The sequence below is a fragment of the Rhipicephalus sanguineus genome, chromosome 4 (genome assembly GCF_013339695.2).
Source record: "Rhipicephalus sanguineus isolate Rsan-2018 chromosome 4, BIME_Rsan_1.4, whole genome shotgun sequence".
In the NCBI taxonomy this organism is placed as follows: Eukaryota; Metazoa; Arthropoda; class Arachnida; order Ixodida; family Ixodidae; genus Rhipicephalus; species Rhipicephalus sanguineus.
Window position 1 is genome coordinate 77,495,626 of NC_051179.1, and position 20,381 is coordinate 77,516,006.

The 20,381-nt window shown below is 45.5% G+C and overlaps 1 protein-coding gene across 1 annotated transcript in view; it reads right to left on the reverse strand.

The window, feature by feature from the left end:
- The window catches only part of LOC119390267 (optomotor-blind protein), a 161,278-nt gene extending 142,297 nt beyond the window's left edge, over positions 1–18,981 (reverse strand). Inside the window, exon 1 of the mRNA XM_037657845.2 lies at positions 17,638–18,981. Within this exon, the coding sequence (XP_037513773.1) occupies positions 17,638–18,182 (545 nt within the window). The 5' untranslated portion in view covers positions 18,183–18,981. The remainder of the gene's footprint in view (positions 1–17,637) is intronic.
- Between the last annotated feature and the right edge of the window lie 1,400 nt (positions 18,982–20,381).

Sequence of the window (20,381 nt, forward strand, 5' to 3'; positions counted from 1 at the left end):
AACCGCGGCATATTTCCTGACTTGACACTCGGTCGTCGTTCTGCTCCATGTACACGACGCCGCGACCACTGTGGGACGCAGTGCACGCGCCGCGGTTAGTAACCCTGTTACGGAGAATTGAGACGCAACCCGACTCCGTTGTTTCGCGTCAAACGTATACGACCCACAGGGCTCGCCGCAATGCGCTTCCTCGAACCGCATCAAAGCCCCAGCTGCTCCGCAGTGTGCGTCGAAAGGCGCTAATTACTGGCGCTCGTCAGAGTGGTAAGAAAGACCGCGTGCTGTTCCCTGCGAACTGCTAAGTGTGATTTATCTCGGCAAGGCGAACATATTACACAACATACAGTGTGTATAGAGGAGATAGCACCGCTCTCTGTGCATAAACTCAGGCGTCCGAGGCGGATGCATCATCTCAAGACAGTGCTGGAGCACAACACTGGGTCTCTTCGATTATACGTCCCCACAGAGTCCAGTACTGCGTGAATCGGTGCTCTAAGCAATTGCGTTGCGTATCTTCGGGCAGTCTGGACAGCTGCGAGTGCTGCAAGGCGACGAAAGGATAGGGGATTGAATGTGCATATAGGAGTTTAAAAGTGCACTGAGGCCTTCGCAAGATTTTTTTGTGAGCTACATTTCGGAAGATTATGCATACATTGTCAACGATGAAATTAATGCGTCGTTGCATGCAAGCTAAATTAGCTCCGGTCGTGCCTCCATAAGAATGACGTTCCTGAGGTCCTCTTCAATACGTGGCAGCGCGATACAAGGTGAAGTCATGCCAACTGTATAGCCCCCGTTGCAGCCTTGTCAGGAACGATGCCCTGCCAGGGGGTCTCGAGGAAGATATGTCAATTAGTGCGTCCCTAACACAACCCCGACGATAACAGAGAAAAAGATAGAGAGAGAGAAGGAAACAGGAGATGACTAACAGAGAGCTTATACTAATCCTGCAAGTTAATTGTTAATTCAGTGACAGCACTGGAGGACGGGGCAACGCATAAAAGACTGGCTATCCCTGGCACTTGCCCCATAAAGTACCACGTATCAGCACAGAATGCTCCTCCTCCTCCTCCTCATCATCACCATCAGAAAAGTTGGGGAGAAAAGACAAGAACACTATTCCGCAAACACACGCGCACACACTATCTATCTATCTATCTATCTATCTATCTATCTATCTATCTATCTATCTATCTATCTATCTATCTATCTATCTATCTATCTATCTATCTATCTATCTATCTATCTATCTATCTATCTATCTATCTATCTATCTATCATTCTATCTATCTATCTATCTATCTATCTATCTATCTATCTATCTATCTATCTATCTATCTATCTATCTATCTATCTATCTATCTATCTATCTATCTATCTATCTGTGTGTGTGTGTGTGTGTGTGTGTGTGTGTGTGTGTGTGTGTGTGTGTGTGTGTGCGTGCGTGCGTGCGTGCGTGCGTGCGCGCGTGCGTGCGTGCAGCTTCTTGACGACAAATAAAATTGGCAGTTAAATGTCATGTCCAGAAAGAGGCTAAAAGAACACAGCAACAAAATATGCGTGTACTTCGAAGTTTGTCTCCGAAGCAAGGACAGAAAAAAAGAAGGACAACACACTGCAAAACACGCTCACTTGTCAATGTCTGGAAACTCCATGCTTCGTGTCTAAATTCAGTTTCGCAGCGCGGTTATCTGAACGCATGGCGCCCGCCTCTTCAGGGTAAAGTTCCGAAGCACAGTTTACTTTAAGCTTATCATTCGATAAAGAGATCGTTTAATAGACATGCTTACATTATTTCAGATAAACTTTGTATTATTTGAGCATCTTTAGCTTCACGCGCGTCATCAAGTCGCGGATGCCCGCCCAATGCTTTGCGCACGTCCACATGCGCACGTGCGCGTGCTTGAAAATAAACAAAGCCCCCAGATATATTTGACGGCTGTGCATACAATTCTTCAAATAGCCGCTACGAGCCCTCGTTCCTGTCGGTGCAGCCTCATATCAAAAGCGCGCACGTACACATCCCCAGTTTCAATTGTGTAATGGAAGTTCACGATTCTGGCCTTTCGCCTATCACACACGCACGTCAGTATACACGCGATGACGGATGGAAGCATATGAGAAATTAAAATCGTATCGATTCTCTTTGGCCTCTAAAAAAACCCGGTTCTCTGCAGGTGACCGCGTTCAGTGTATGCGTTATGACGCCCTATGTATAAAAAGACGCGGTTTCGATTGTCTCACTCGCTCCGATGCCTGGAGGGCTTCGTAAGTGACATCTTTCATTAACAGAGTTCAAAGGGATTGCACTATAAAGGCGACTGCCGAGTCATGCATGCGTATCTGTTTGTTTGTGGAGAATGAATGAAAAAAAGAAGGTATAAACTGTTCTAAACGACACCTGCAGTGGACACTGAGCATGAAAGAAAACGGCGGATCTTGTTTGTTCGTTTGCTTGCTCGTTTGTTCTTTTGTCAGACATTGCCAGCTGTCATTTATAGAAGGCATGACAGGAGTTGGTACATCGACCGACGCTGCAGCCTTTATAGACCTGAACCTGCCCCGCTTGTATACGTATACATGTATGGCAGCTGTGTTTCGCCGAGTACTGCAGGATCCGGCGGAAAGAACGAGCGCCATAACGGCTCAGCCAGTTTGTATCTCGTGCTCGCTTGTGGGGGGGGGGCACACCGGGCCCGTGCCCCCCCCCCCCCCCCCCACAATTTTTTTTTGCCCTGGCATACAGAGCTCAAAATGACACTCGATAACATTTGCTTGCCCGACCCCCGCTTCAGATCAAGGAGGTGCCCCCCCCCCCTCTTCTGGCTCGTCCGATATATATCTCACCGTGAAATCCGTAACCCTTGCGCGAGGCACGCTGACAGGTCTATACGCGCGGTGATATCGTGACCACAGATACGAGAAACATGCGCGTGAGAGATTGCAGGACCAAATTCGCAAATAGTCTTGTTAACAAGTCTTATTCTTTGACATTGATGGCCAGTCGTTCTCGCTAATTGTGAGTGCCAGGAATCTAGAATATCGGGTATTTTGTCTTACGAAGAAATTCTACTGTATAAGAAGTTCTTGAATGAGACAACCTTATCAAAATATTCTGCATATAAATGGCCTGGGCCCAGGCCGCACCGGGGGCAGTGGAGAGACAATGTCTCTCGGTAGCTTCCCTGGCTTGCTGGATAGCCCAAAGTTGGTCCTGGAGATCTGACCTGTCAGTGCGGCTCTCCACCGCGCACCTAGTTCACCCATGGTGACTGCAGTTCTCTTCTGTAGTATTTCGCAATCTCAGAGTATTACTGCGAAAGCTTTTATGAGATCATTTCACCGGCCGTTTTTGGTGCCGTAGTTGTCCGCCGCCGCCGCCGACGCCGCTGCCGCCGCCGCCGGTGTCCGTAACCAGTCTCCTTCGAAATAAGAAACAAAACTAAATAAGAAAAAAATTCCAGGATGGAACGAGGTTCGAACCTGGGCCCTCTGCGTGGGAGCCCAGTATTCAACCTCTGAGCCATTCCGGTGCTTGAAACTGCTTTGCAAAAAGGTCCTATACAGGCTTCATGTCGGGAAGGAACCACATTAGCATATGCAATATAGCGTGGTAGAAGAGTAAAATAAGCACCAAGTGTCGCACAACGCGAATTATGTAACCAGGCGTCATACAATGCGAATTGCGCAACGAGTAGGTTGTTGAATGCTTCCAACCCATTACAAAGAGCTCTGCCATAATTCTTCATCGTCATCACGCACATCATCAACGAAGTACGCATAATGCCTTACATGCGTTTAGCAGGTACCACGGCTGTCTGTAAAATGACGAAAAATGGCACAGTGCCTACTGCCCTACTTCTCAAAAATTACAATGATTTATAGCGTAGTGGGTTCCTCGCAAGTGCACTTTTGTTGGTTGCCAAGGAAGCCCATAAGGCTCCCATGATCCATTTCCTCAGGGTCTCAATAAAGTCAATTCTCTCTCTCTCTCTCGCTCTACGTTTCTCCGGTTAAAGTGTGTTATAAAGCGTGGTGGGACAGTTAAATAACGACCGGGCGTCACACAACATGCATTACGTAACTAGTGGGTCGTTTAAAGCTTCCAACCCATTACAAAGGGCGCAACCTTAATTATTCATCGTCATCAACCGCCGCATCAACAAACTGCACATAATCGCTTACATATGGTACCTCGCTTCTTCGCAGAACAACGAATAATGTCGCGCTGGGTGCTTCCAAACTTCCCAAAAATTACGCTTTGTGGCGTAGTGGGTACGTTTCTAATATACCTGTATTAGTAGCCACAGGAGAGTTTATAACGCGCTCTAGAAAAGCCGCTCTTCCAGCTTTCGCTGTGACTGTGCTGCGCTTTCCGCGCAGGCCTGGCGTTTTTTATGGATCTAGGCTGGCGCTTTTATCGTTACGTAATTTAGATTTGGCCTCAGGATATAATTCCGGAAACGCGTACTTTTTTTAAAAAATAGAGGCCCTGGTATATATGACAGAGCTTGAGGAAGGAACCTCGCGCAAATGAAAAATAACATGTTATTTTGACGGTTTATAGCGATCCACTTAAGCCATGCTTGAAATAACTTCCCGTTGGAAATTGTCATCTGCGCATGCTTGCACAGCGCGCCGAAGCTCGCGCGATTGGAACGCCATATTTTCTTTGGATATACGTAAAGAAAACAGTGTAATTAACGATACTTGTACATTGCTCCGCAAAAAGCGTTCTATATTGCTAGTTTCCGAATAGCATCCCTTATGAAAATGGTGATGTCCTGAAAGTGTACTGTATGGTTCCCCGAGGCAGCATGAGGACACAACCTGTATGTCTCCCAGATGTCGCGATTTGGCCGCTTACTTTCTGTGTCCTCCAAGTGTCCGTCCTGTATGTGTCCCATTTGTGACCGTCCTGTATGTATCCGATATGTAACCGTCCTTTATGTCTCCCAGATGTCGCGATTTGGCCGCTGACTTTCTGTCTCCTCAAAGTGTCCATCCTGTATGTGTCCTATAAGTAGCCACCTTTTACGCAGACCAGAAATTAGGCCATTGCATTGCCTGTATGATGCAGCATATTACGGCTGCTATGATTTGGATGTACACGCATAGAAAACTCTGCAATATTACTCATTTATTATCATTTACACTGTACAGATTAGAGCACTTCATAGACAATATTCAAACTGGCAACGTACATATGTCGGCGGTTGAAGAAAAATAAGATTAACAGATCAGCCTTAACCCCATAACGCCTCAACACATCATTAACATTTTAAAAGGTTTAACTTGTTCTGCATCTTTTTTGGTAATGAAGAGTACATTCATTTCTGAAAAACGCAAAAACAAATGTTTTAAGAAACTCATCATGACAGCAATTTATGACCAAGAGGCACTCCCCAAGGCATTATAAACACTATGGGCTTCTTAGATAAGCTTTGCACACCTAAGTGTATCAGAGTGACTTGTTGGGCTTCATGGGTTAATTACAAATGTATGCAACCTTCTAGAGTGGAAGAAGTGGAACAATCATAACTTCACAACAAACTCAGAATAAATACACAAATAAAAAATACTGCAATAAATGAGGAATGTGACAAACGTCAGTGCGCTACCCAGAGCTGCTCACAATAATTGCATGCTAAAATTAAATACTGCAATAAATTAGGAATGTGGCAAACACAACATCAGTGCACTACCAGAGATGCGTGGTTGGCACCAAAATGCCATACTTAGCATGCATAATTTAAAGCAAACTACAGCCCACACAAAAGTAGTACACTGTAAGTCACCCTTGACTGCTGAACCGAAGGTCACGCGATCAAATCCCGGCCGTGGTGGCCACATTTTCGATCGAGGAAGAAATGTTTGAGGCCCATCTACTTAGATTTAGGTGCACCTTATAGAACGCAGGTGGTCGAAATTTCAGGAGCCCTCCACTACGACATCCCTCATAATCATATTGTGGTTAAATCCAAACACTTATTATTACTATACTTCACACAACTAAAGCAAGCAGACAAAATAGTGTAGTTTAAAAGATGTCGCCACCATTCATCTCCCAATGTCGAGACTTACATTTCAATATTTCAGAATGCCTTCTGGAAGTTATCAATAACAAAGTTAAATATGATTAGGCATCATAGCAGGACATCACATGATTGCACTTAGGAAATGAATTTCCGAAAGACAATGGAATACGTATGATTAGAAAAGCATTATTGCAGTTCCCCCTGCAATAATGCCCTCGTGGCGCTGCAGGTACTTGTACAAATAAAATAAAAAAATTGATTCTGATGAAAAAAAATATTACAAAATGTACGGTGAATATTAAGGTGAAAATAAAATAGTGAATTGATGCACTACTGCCTTATCATAAAATTGAAAGTTCAATTTTAAAACTGATAACTGCACATAAGATATGAATTAAAACATGACACACGAGTCGAGAAAGCCGCTCACTCAATAGAAAATACAAAGCTAAGGAAGCAGCATTGACACATTCAGGATTGTGCTTTATGGTTGCATTAAAATTCAGCCCTGGGAAAAATATGAAAACCAACTTTGCAGGTAAGTTATGTGTCCATGGGGACACAAAGTAAGACATTACCGCTGTCAGCCGCCCAATTAACTAAGATTAAATAATGAAATTTTTTGTGACTACAGCAAGCGGGCATCTTTGTATTGAAAAGTTGGAGGCAGTCATGTTTCTACACAGTTCCACTTGGAAGAATTCTTCTAGCATGTCTGTGCTGCGAGATATCCCGCTGCAAAGTTTAATTGTGGTTTGCATGATACAAGGCGGTGAGGATCAGCAAAATATTACTCCTGGTGTGACGAGCAGTCACTGCTTGCTATCACCAGCCCGCAGGGAAAGGGTAACCGTTATCATGTTTGCCTATGCCTTCTACCCGCTGTAACATTAAACCTGGCACATCAGGGAAGAGCTTTGTGCCAGTGCTCAAGGTCCTGCATGTGTAATGATGCAAGCCGGAATTAAACTTTGCAGCAGGATATCTGAGCCCAGACATGCTAGAAGAATTCTTTGAAGTGGAATCGTGTAGAATGCAGCTGGCTCATACATACATGCCCGCTTGCTGCAGTCACTAAAAAAGTTCATTATTAAATCTCAGTTAATTGCACGGCTGACAGCGATAATTATTGTCCCACTTTGTGTCCCCCCGGATAATAACTTATCTGCAAAGATGGCTTTGACGTGACTTACAGTGCGGACTTTTTTATAAGAAAAACAAAAGCTTAATTTTGAACACCCTCTACATGTGAGCTACTTGAATACAGCAAACAGGTGGTTGAAGTGCCCACTCCGCTGTTCTCAGTGCAGTTCCCCTTGTACAGGAAACAGAAGCCATGCGCAGCTGCTGTACATCAGCAACGAACTTGTCCATGAGCCACCATTGATGACAGGCTTGTCCGGATTTCTTTCACACTCACTTTGTACAAGGAGCACGTATAGGCTGCAATGGAAACAAAATAACAATTTAGTGACACTAGTGTCTGTTAGCAAAGCTGAATTCCTCACACGTTCTTTTTTAATTGATCTGGAACATTGTTTTAGATAAGTTTAAAACAAGCAGGACGTACAGAAACTAGAGAAGTTACAAGAAAAACATGTTTGATGCATTCTTGGTGAACACAGTCGCAACCTTATGAAAGTATATGGAATTTCCACATCGCAGATGTGTAAAAAATATGCTTGAATATTGCTCCTGCATAATGCAGGGTGCGCTAGGGTGTGCTTTCTCTACAGTACATTTGTACCCTGAAGCCTAAAATACAGAAGGAGTAGTCACGAAATGTTTCACAAGAGCTTAACGTACAGTATGTTCCCATCATGCTGGAATTGTGTTCTTAGTTCTGTGTGGGTATAGATGCAGTGCACGGCCACCATATTCAGTGGCACCTGACTCCACTCAGTGAGATATACATAAAAGGAATGCTCCGAAATAAATGCTATAAAATGCGTGTTGTGGAAGAACTTTTTATGCTTTTGATGTCGAGGATCTAACCTTACCATTTTAGCTTGCTCACGTACTAACGCAACGTTACAGCTCTTAGGAAAATATGCCCCCTGTTTGCTGTATGTGTCAACCACGTGTAATTGAAAGTTCTGTGCGTGAGTAATATCATTGGCTGCTATCGGTAAATTCTGTTCTTGCAGCTAGCCAAACCTATGTGTGAGTATGCATTCACACAGGCACATTTGTATTCCTGTAGCTATATTATGATACTTATACGATGTGTTCCTTAAAGGGAATGCAATGCAATATGCACCATATGAATATTTTATTTATTGCACAAAAGCACAATAGCACTGCACATACATGACATTATGCACATTCATCATGTATCCATTGCATGTAACATGTAAAATTAAATTATGTCTACTTGCAAACACAGCTAACGTAGCTTTCTTCAGGCTGCACACATTGGGATGATTATATAATGTCAGAAATTGGTTTCACTCTACTATTGTGTGCTGCTAAATTGCGGTCATTAGTTTCAATGATTCTGGTTGGCTAAAAAAGCAATACTCCTCACTAATGCATCACAGGCTGTCTAATGGCCATGTGGAGAAAAAGGTGGAAATGCTAAGACTTACAAGGCACCAATCTTGAACCACATGCCATCCCAATAAAGCATGCAGGCTTCTGCAACAATCTCTGGCAACCAGAATCCTGGAAGCTATTGACCACAATTTAGCAAATACACAATAAACATTCAATGAACCTTATTTCTGAAGTTGTATAATTGTTTCAATGCCAACAGCGTGAAAAAACACAGTCTAGATTTGTTGTGTTCTCAGATACAATACATTGCCTAATTTTACATTTGAACAGCAACACATGCATGACTTATGTATGCATACCGTGAAGTATGTATAACATTATTGCGAGTTATGAGCAATAAATAAGATGTTCATATGTTGCACATACCACGGATACTTTTTAACATCTGTAGCGCATGCCTAGAGAATTTACTTTATCCGATAGACCGTTAAGCTTTTCATCTATCAGAAAATGTCACTGGAGGTGGTGGTACAAGCTGTTTATAATGTTCGTGTCCGTACAAGTAAGTGTTTAGCGAAGTTTTAACGCCAAGGTGGGGCGAGGCGCATACAATTCTTAATAACCAGAACAAAATAACAAAAGCCAAACACGACAGAAACAAGCAGAATAAAAAAGTTGTGCTCGAACGCGTGGACTGATGCTCGAATTAGCGCTTGCACTATTTAGGTGCGACAATTTTGCCCCAAATAGACATGAAGGATTCGCTGGAGTACAGTTCAAGTTTAACGTACGGCTTAACACGCACGGGTGCCGGCCGCATCAGGCAACCTATGTTGCGGGTGAAAACATCGGCCGAATTTGACGAAACAGGCTGTATGAACACCTAAGCGTAAGTTCAAGCTTCGCGAGCCGTACCTAAGACGAAGCAACATACTATTTCAAGATCGCGGACACGCATCAACCCGAGTATCACGGCAGTTTAAAGATACGTGCCAGCGCGGATGCATACACATGCACACGTTTGACCACCCACAAGGAGGAAAACACATCTCTCTGATAGTAGTCAAAACATTGCTATTATAACGATCCTGTAGCTATTGAAAAGAGTACGCGCAGCATATGGAACTGCCGTAGAAGAGTTCAGTGCGCTAAAAAAGTGAGCATGAATTACCAACAGGCCCAAGCATACGCGCCTTAGGCACGATCGACGCTTACAGCTAACAAACGCCGTCTTCGCCCATCTATTAAGCCAAAATAGTAGTTTACCGCGAGCGGGGCCACCCTCCAACACCACTGCCGACAGAGGAGGGCACCGCCACAACTCTGTTCAAATCCCCGCCGAATCACAGCCGCGCATGCGCACTCTCCTTTACGCGTCAAACAAAAGAAAAAGCTCGCCCGCGCTTAAAATCACACAAACGTGCCTTGATCCTGGTGAAATGATAGACACAAACAAGCTCGCTACGTTAATAAAAGCTCATTTATCGTCTACTGGTTAAGAAAAACTTGGTTCACGGCGTTATTATCGCGCTCTCGGTGTTAACCAAGCGCTGACAGCAGCAACGTGGTACATACCTGGTGAGTGCTCCACGATATGAAGCAGCCGGTCTTCGCTTGAGTATAGCGCATCCTCGTAATAAGCAGCACCGGCAGAACACACAGGACGAGCACAAGGCGCAAGCACACTTCAAACAAGGGAAAAATTCACTCAAACTCGGCCTGCTCGGCCCTTCGCGACGCGGCGAGGCGACGTGCAGCAACCGCAAAACAAGAAAAAGTGATACCACGTGGTATCAGCCCCGCAGACGTATACCGCATTTGCGCATCGCGCTTTCTAACTAAAAACCTGAATTTACGCTTTCAAATATTAAAAAAAATTAGGTAAATATAATGTACATAAATAGTTGAGGCGTACAATGTCTTGACCTCGGAAAAAAAAAAAAGTCGAAATCTAAGCGCGCGAAATTTGAAAAAATTTTGAACACATGAACAACGATGCTATTAATCGCCACAAAACGTTCGTGTGTCGTGAATGAATGTTATACAATTAGTGCAGATGTCTACACGCGAGATTGTTATGCAATGATTGCGCTTATGTCAAACTAAAAAAGTATCAAATACAACTTTTATCCAGTGCAACGACAAAAAGAAATATATATATATATATATATATATATATATATATATAATCAGGTCCATAGCCAGGGGGGTGGTGGGGCCCGTGGGTCCCAGGCCCCCCCTCCTCCCCGAAATTTTGGTGAAGTAGGTGTTTTTCTGAAAACGTCAAGGTTTTCATCAAGTGGGCCCCCCCCCCCCCCCCCCGCGAAAAAATTCCTGGCTACGGGCCTGATATATATATATATATATATATATATATATATATATATATATATATATATATATATATATATATATATATATATATATGTTTTTTCCACAGCAGGACTTTTTTCGGGGGGGGGGGGGCTAGGCCGCCCCCCCCCGAAATTTTGATGGAGGGGGTGTTTATTATATATACCCCCGAAATCATCAAAACCATCAAAATTTCAGGGGGGGCTGCCCCCCCCCCCCAAAAAAAAATATATATATATATTTATGTGTGTGTGTGTTATAATGCAAAATTTTGGGGGTGGGCTTCGGCACCCCCAAATCCCTCTCTGGCTACGGCACTGACAAAAAATGTTTTTGTACTACCACATGTTACCCACTTATGAGCTCGGGTGCTCCTGCAGGTAACATATAGTTCGCTGCCAGGTAACATCCTGCCGTAAACATAAAGGACACATCCTACAGGATACAAGAAGGAATCCTTCGATAGGACGAGGAAGGGTTTCGTAAACATAAAGTAGCGTCCTGCAGGTCACAAAAAGGAAGAGGAACCATAAAGGTCATGTAGGACGTCAATGGGAAACAGAAAGGACATTTCCCGGACATCACCATTTTCATACGGGATGGGTGTCCACGGAAGCCATTTTGCGTAGCAATGCCTTCCGCTCGATTATGTGTGTACACTGGCCTTACCAGCCACCGTTCACGGTTGCCTTATCTGCTTGATGACACGCAATAGCGTCTCTCTGACCACTTACGAAGCGGAAAAGCGGGAAAACGAAATAGCATTGAAAAAAGAAATCTAGAAAATATCCCCGCCAGTTTTCATGCTTAATTGTGCATATAGGAAAAGCGAAAGAAATTCCTGAATGGAGAACACCTGCAACCGTTTTCCTAATTAGTTGATTGGCGTTCCCGAAGAGATGCGACAGAACTATACAAACCCCAACCAATTTATGAGAAGAACGATACAGGAAACGCGAGGGATGGGGAAAGGGTTTGTGGACGACAAGTTGTAGGCAAGGAGGTTAATTTTAAACCTCCTTGGTTGTAGGTACCGTGTTTAGAACAGAAAGTTATGTTATATGTAGTTCATAAAAATTCATCATAGGAAAGGCTAGGCATAAAAAAAAAAGGATACAAAAGAGCGGAAATAGTCAGAGTTTCTCCCCTGTCCGCATGCCTGTAAGCCTGACTTTTCAAGGTAAGATAAAAGAAACGCGCGTTAGGGTTTCTGATCACTCTAAGAACTAAGAGAGTGCTGGGCACTCTCTTTGGGAGAGTATATTCTTGTCCCATATTTAACTCTCTTTTCCAGAGTAAATCACCTCTTCTTGAGGCAGAGTATAGTAATGCCCCCCGAAAGGATTATAGTACTCCACCTCAACAGAGTAACGTAACTCTTGCCGAAGCAGAGTAGCGGGACCCCTCCGAAAGGAGTAGTAGTACACCTCAAGAAAGAAATAGCAGAACTCGGGCCGAATAGGGCCTTAAAATTGCATTTGAGAATTTATTCAAGCGTAGATCGTAATGGTGATATAATAACGAGCACTGCGACAAAAAAAAAGACGTGAGAAAAAAAAAAACACGCGCAAGTGAGGTTCGAACCAGCGACCCTCAGATTGTGAGTCCGACGCGCTACCACAACGCCACATTTGGAGACGGCGAACACGTCCTTTTTCTTTCATGTTGTCACTGATTGCACTGACCATATCGGTGATCTGACTTCGTTTTCTTGTTTAGAAACGCAGGTTTGAGTATCTCCGTACATGCGACAACCAAACACAAGTTAGTTCATTTGTTTGTTTTGTGCTTCCCGGTATCAGAACGTCAAACCGGCCCGTTTCTCAGCAAACAAGAATAGCGTAACCGAGGATATGTGCGGCATTCGCATTGACCAGCTAAGCGGTTAGTCATTTCTGTGTAGAAAACGCTGTACTTCTGAACTGCACATTGAACACTTCAGTTTTCGTCACGCCCTCGGACATATTTTCGGTCATTATTGTTCACGTTCCGCGACTACAGCCGTAATAGCGCACTCCAGCCGTACGGACCCTTTAGCTTAGGGCAGTGTACTCCGTGCGCGACGTTCGAGCGAAAAACGTGGATACTGAAATACGAAGAATTTAAAAACCTTTCTAATGTAGTTTCGATCGTCGACCGACTCGATGAGGTTATATTCGCTTATTTAACTGCACAAATCCAAGGCTAAAAACGCGGATATTAGGCTTTATTCCAGTGCCTTCCTGTACACTGAAAAGCACTGGGAGGCGCTGGATTCCAGTGCATTCCAGTACACTGAAAAGCACTGGGAGGCGCTGGAAACGCTGCTTTTTTTATTTATTGTCTCCATCCCCGCGACGAATGCAGTGTGCTCTGTACTGTATATGCGTGTGCTTAATAATGAGTGGTCATCGATCGCGGTATGCCGGCACATCGACATGTATATATGAGGAGCAGGAGTATAGCTGCGTTCTACTCTGTCATGCCAGAAGAGTATACGGGCCTTCCACTCTCTCAGATGGAGGTGGAGTATAAGCACATTTCACTCTCTCCTTTCGTACAGAGTGAACGTGCATTTCACTCTATGCGATGCTTTGCGAGAGTAAGAGAACGCTCTGAAGAGTAACTGGGCTTTCTTACTCTTGCGATACGCTTACCAGTTTTTAGAGTGTAGCCTTGCCACATCATTCCTCAGTGAAATTTTCAGCGATGACCAAGGAGAAGGAAAAAAAAAACGCGATTGACTAGACGCTGGGCTGCATAACGGAGGCTCTTATTTTGCGCTGTATGTTACGTGATAAGCTTTCCCAATGCCATGCCGCGCGATAAGAACTGACACTGTACACTTGTTCGAGTTGCTTCGATCCATCCATAACAATGAGCGACAGGACAAAAGCACGCGTGTTTACAATGGGGCATACATGTGCTCGTCACGCCGCTTGTTTACGGCGTACTGTATTATCTGCCAGTGTATGTATTACGTAAGGAACGAGGTGTTTACTCCCGTCCCTGCAGCTCAACAAAGTTCGAACTCGTGAACAATGGAATCCCCGATGTTCACTTTAACAGCTTGCCACTTCTTTGTTCTTTAATTGCTGCCGCGGAAAAACAAACTCGTTAGCATAACGTGCTTAATGCGAATCGTTTGTAGCACATCGCCTTTTGCTCGTTCATTCATAACCACTGTTGTATAGAGTAATCTATACCATCGCACTTTGCAACTGAACCATATATTATTAACTCTTGCACAGCCGTGTCGTACAGCACGTGTTATTTATATACATAACCGACGTCACAATCTGGTGTAACCAATGTTATTTATTAACGCGATAGCTTTAAAGAGCTCTTTTCGCAGAAATTTCGGTTTTGGTCGGCGGCGTCGTCTTTGGTTGGGAGCGAAAAATCAGCGTTGTCCGTGAGCGAAAATTCGAGGTAAAGATGCAAATAAAGATGGGAGAGCCTGATGGCGTCCACACTATGGCTTTCCTTGCGGCACGGTTTGGGCCTCCTCCGAGAAGCGACGGCAGGCTAGCGATTGGGAAGGCGATACGAACACGGTCCGATTGCGCTATCGCGTGGCAGAAGCGTAGAAACGGACCAGGCGTCAAAACATGTGAATCGCGCAACGAGTCGGTGGTCTAAAGGCCCATCGATTACAAAGCGCTCAGCCATAATTAATCAACATCGTCAGCAGAAGCAGCATTATGTATGTATAACGCATATTATGTATAACATATATTAGTGTCATATTATTACAGTGTATGTTATCTCACATTTTAACAATTGTATCATACCTGGCTTTTGAATTCTTTTCGTTTGTTTTGTGTTCTTGACTACTGTATAGTCCCCCTCACATAATGCTCCTACTTGGAGCCTGTGAGGTATTTGTAAATAAATAAAAATAAATAAATTGAGAAAGCGTGTAGCTGCGCTGGTGCGCATGTTGCCTTACGGACGCCTAATGGGTACGTTGCCGATTCGGAAAAGGAAGAATTATATGGCGTAGTGTGCACTTCGCAACAGTACTTGCAGTAGGCATTCTAGGATTCTTTAAACGGCCTATTTTACGCGCACAGATGGTCTTTTCCTTACGGAAAGGTTGAGGTGCCAACCGACAAACGAAGACAGGCTATAGCGATTGAGATGGCGATGCGCACGGGGCCCGCTTACGCTATCGCGTTCTACTCTTGAAGGCGAAGCTCAAGCGTCCTCCAAAATTTTTCATGTCTACATTTGTTGTATGCACTTCTGTTTTTATTTATGTTATTACTCGCACCAATAATAGCTACTGTATTACTGTCTCTTTTACAATGTGTATTCGCTTTGTCTTGCTGTAGATACTTATATCTGGTACTAATATTTCTTTGGTTTGTTAGCTTCAACGTTCATCCTCACCGCTCGCCTGTGTAATACCCTCCTAGGGTTTCCAGGAGTATGACAAATAAATAAATAAATGAATAAATAAATAAATAAATAAATAAATAAATAACATAGAAATCCTGATAGACTCGAGAAGGCACATAAGTTATGCGCGCCTGCTTTTTGGTGCAACAAGAATGAACGCGTCAGCTAGAACTTGTGCCATGCATTCAGCGACGAAATGCTCGTCATCGATCTTGTTTTGAATGTTTTCTACGTTTATGCTGTCTCTTTATATCGGCTCGTGTTGCAGACAGATAATGTACACAATTGCGAAGCAGATTTGCTATCGTATTAAAATGTATATAGTGAAATCAGTCACTGACTACATGAAAGGACATCGAGGCGTATAGGACGTATCTGCGATAGCTTTTTAGACGTGCGGTATATGCACATATATACATCTGCACCTACCAAACACCCACCAAAGTATTGCACATTGTCGATTTACCTACGCCACGTGAAAGCGGCCTTCAACCGGCAAAAATTGGAAACCAACGACTTGTCTGCACATGTAGAATAAACAATAGTTTAAAAGCCTCTGTCTATACCCTTGCGGATAACACTTTTGATATTTTTCGTTATAAAACAGGCAATGAGAAGCTATAAAATTATCGGATATAAAATGAAGCTATAGGCGCACATGATACCTTATTTCAAGTGTGTGATAGTAATTTCGTTGCTACTGATTTACGAGAAAACTGATACTTTCAGTCAGACGCACTGCTGTATCATCACTGCCAATTATAAATGAATGGTTTGTAATTTTTAAGTGCTACCGGGTGGCGCTTTTCATCAAAATTCAACATTGAAGCTTAAGAGCTACAGTGTAATATTATAGCTTAACGTGTGTGCTGAGGGAAAGCTAATATACTTTTATATTTGAATGAACAGCCCAAATGGACTCAATCCACCCATATTCTGCACGGAACGCTGATGCGAGAAAGTGACCTTGCAATCTGATCAAGCGAGTACTTTTTTTTTTTCTATAGTATCGCAACAGAGCGTGCGGACAGTATGAACCGACTCTTAAAATATGCCATTTACAATATTTTCGTGGGCCTGAGCATGATACAATGTGCGACATGGAAACGAATGGTGTGACGAGTGGCGCACAAGGGAAATGATTACAGAAAGATAGAGAATCGAAGCGATCGAACAGTAATCAATCTCGAGATGACACTGGACATGCGCAGTTTCGTGGAGGAGGCACGTGATCAGTCGTCGCTATGACAAGCTATGTGCTCAATTGAGAAACGTTGAGTGAACTTAGGTTGAAGACATTATAGTGGATATATATATATCCGTATATAGCGGATATATCGTATATAGGCACTTTTCACGCGAAGTCACACATGCAACTTCTCGTCGTGTTAGTACCCAACCATGGCGACCACGAAGATGCCAGTGCATCATACATGCCGTAAGTTGTTTTGTATTTTGACGCTATATATATATATATATATATATATATATATATATATATATATATATATATATATATATATATATATATATATATATATATATATATATATATATATATATATATATATATATACATACATATGAAGAGAGACAACACACCCATCTAGTTGTGTCTCAGCATTGCCTACGATCTTTATGAAGGCGTCACAAAAAAGGACGTTTGTATCTTACTAAACGAGAGGACATAAGCCTGAATTTATAATCAATGTGCATACAACGTAGTCATCAAAGATGTTGCTTCGACAAATACATGCAGATGTACATCGTGAATGTGTGCCAAGGCCGAGACGATTATGACGTATACATCGAGACGAACGGTTGGGACCTGTCGTACTGATATGGATCGCTCCACTGCGTGGACTTCAACTTCAGTTGCTGCTGACTGCGTCATCAAATGTTTTTATAATGATCTCCCGCAGCTTTCACGATTAAAGCCGCGTTTGCAATGCAAGGACATAGCGAAAGCTCTTTAGTAAACTTCACCAGAACGACATCGTGCCGCCAATGGCTTTTACGATGTCATGGCAGCAAGTACTTTGAAATCTCGCGTCCTTAATAACCGTAATTCAGAGAACACGTGGTCTCCATCCGTATACATATACATATCAGTCCGATACACACTCTCCAGCCGGACAGTATCGCCGACAGTTGGCTCAAGGCATTTGCAGTGTGTGCTCTTTCGTGACGACTTGTCCGACTGACGTCCCGTTTAGCCCGTACCAACTAGTGCAACTTGAGTTCGACATATATAAGATACTACGAATGTGATTCCAACGGCGCGCAATCGCATGTATATATCACGTCGCAACCCGTCGATTCCCCCCAAGAGTCAAATACACATGCACCAAGAGAGCAATATACGCACCTTCCGGACTTGGTAACGACCATCTCAGTTCCGCAGGCGTAGAACTTCTCCCATAGTTCCATACCCTCAAGGGTCACCTTGGGGTCGTCTCGGACACCGTCGTCTTCGGGTTCGACGGGCCTCAATAGCGGGGGCCTGAACTGCACCGTGAGCATCTCCTCGCGCGTCATCGCGGCTCCCGGCACCCTGGGCATCGCAAGTCCCGGAGAAGGCGCCAGACCAGAGGCCGCGAGTGCCGCGGCGGCGGGACTCAGCCCGTGGCCCAGACCAGGACCGAGTCCCGGGAACAGGTGATGCGGAGGCGGCACGGGGGGCGGAGGGGGTCCGGCCGAGAAACACTCCAACGGCAGGAAGGGACCCGTAGTCGCCGGTGCCGTCGCCGGCTGGCTCAGGATGGAGTGCATGCTGAAGTCCGTGGTTCTGGGCGCGGGCGCCGCCGATGAGCCCGGAGCCGCGGCCGGCGCACCCGGGGGACCGCCGGGCAGGAAGAAGGGATGGAACGCCATGGCGCTCTGGCACGATAGGTCCGAGTGCTCGAAGCGCATATCCTCGGCGCTGCTGCGAGGCCACGGCGGCCCCAGGGCTAGGTGGCCCCTCGGCTAGGTGATGTAGGTACACGCACTTCGCCGTACCCGGCCCCGCTCTTCACGACGGTGATGCTTCACTGCGGACGCCGCGGCGTCTCCGCTTCTTGGGCGCGACGCCGGGACGTCGTCTTGCGGCGAGACAACCACGCCGTACAAGCACCTCGATATACTAGCAGCACGAGGAGGGTAGGAGGTCGCCCGTCCGGCGGCCGGCGGCGAGCCGCCGCCGTCGTCTCCGGCTGGAGGCGGTGCTGCCGCTCGCCTCGCCTTTCCCCTTGCCGTGATGGCGGAGCCCGGCGGTGCACACCGCCGAGCGTATAGGCCACACTGTACGCTGCACCGGGGCAAGCAGCTGGCGCAAATCTCAAGCACAGGTTACGTTCGATCGCCCAGTTTCGCAAGACACCACCGCCACGAAGCACACTTTCGGAGGAATGACAAGTCGTGTCGCAGAGGGCGCGCGGGCGCGGACAGCTGTAGGATGACACGCCGGTGGTCCCGTCTCCGAGCTTGTCGTCATCGTTGACGGCACGCCGAGTTGTTTTTCACCGGGGCAAGAACGACCATTCTCGAAGACGGTGGTTGATGCTACCCGGGCCTGTCGGCTAACCCTCCTCCGGTTCAGGTCGTTTCTTTCTGACAAGCTAGCCGATAGAACAATCGAACACGATGGTAGTGGTAGTAGTCCAGCGATTGTTGTGCGCACCACTTGCAATAGAAGCGACGGAATTGGCAGTTTGGGTTAACGGGTGTGGGGAATAGGAGGAGGGTTGACGGGTGGGAGGGGGGGGGGGCAAGTAAGCAAGGCGGATAGTGGGAGGGGGGAGGGAGGGAGGTCGCTGGCCGTGGTATCTTATCGCGCCTCGCGGAGGTGACGAGAGTTCGGTAAACAAGTTGTCACGGTTTGGGCGGCGGTGGCTGGCTGTGCTCCGTAGCGGCGCGGCTTCGTGCGGGAGGGACCGGGCGGGGGAGGAGGCCCAGACGAGGGGGCCACCGCCGTGAAGACCCCGTTCATTGGCGGGAGGCCTACGCTGTCCGCACCAGCCCTCCTCTCGTGATCCGCCCTGCGGGAGAGCCGCCACAAGCCGTCGTCGCCGGCCCCACACACAGGCTCGCTCGCGCCGCCGGCATGAATGGTGTGTGTGGCCTACGGCCGACGAGGAACGGGACCCCCACTTCGCTGCACCCCTCCGCTCGAACTCCGCAAAGAAAGCATCGGACTGGAGCGCCTGGCGCCATCTGTCGCTGGGTCTGGCAACTCGCTGCTTCTTCCCGCCCGGCGTCGACTGTTCACTCTACGCTTCTAGCTGGAAGTTCGCTTTCGCCGGCAAATTGCAGCACTCAGCGTTTGAGTTTCAAAGACTGAGCAAAAATATAGCAATACCCAACAGAGAAGACAAGATTACTCCTTAAAAGTAATTAAGCTACATTACTAATTACTTCATGCCAGCTCCGAAGGTTGAGCGGAGCTGATTTCACACAGCCTGTCCTAACCAAAGTTGCGCAGAAGCTACTGAAAGCAGTAAACTGTGACAACGAAGCAAATGATATACCAAAGGAACACGTTGAAAAGCCCGCTGTTATCCCCTACAAACACAAGCTGTTCCATACCTTAAAAAACGTTGTCAATAGGTATGACATCGGGGTAACATTGTCGGCCCCAAACAAATCACACAAGTTATGTTAAACATAAAAGCTGCAAAAATACGAGGATGCCACGTAAGTCACATGCCGCCTTGCGTTCAATGTGTAACTGGTTTCGTGGGCTTAATACCGCTGTCTTGTGGTTATATATACATAAGTCAAACAGGAAGATGTGTTAACATACGGTTGCAGGAGTACAGAAAGCGTTAGAATGAAAAGATCGTTCACACATGTCACAACAGTGTAGTTCGTGCTGTTGCACACATTTTTTTCTTATAACATTATTTTCTCAGACCACCGCGGAACTGACAAAGGCTTTTCATATTAGGAGGTGCGGGGGAAAATGCGTAAGCGCCGCTTCCATCACAATAACAGAAGCAGCATTTTCCTGTCTCATCAGCACTCTGAGGGCGTGACTTACGGCACGTGTTTCCAACCCGTGTTTATCTTTTGAAACATTTTGGTTTTTTTACTTTTTGCCCTGGGCGAGAGGAGCTGGATCACGCGACACAT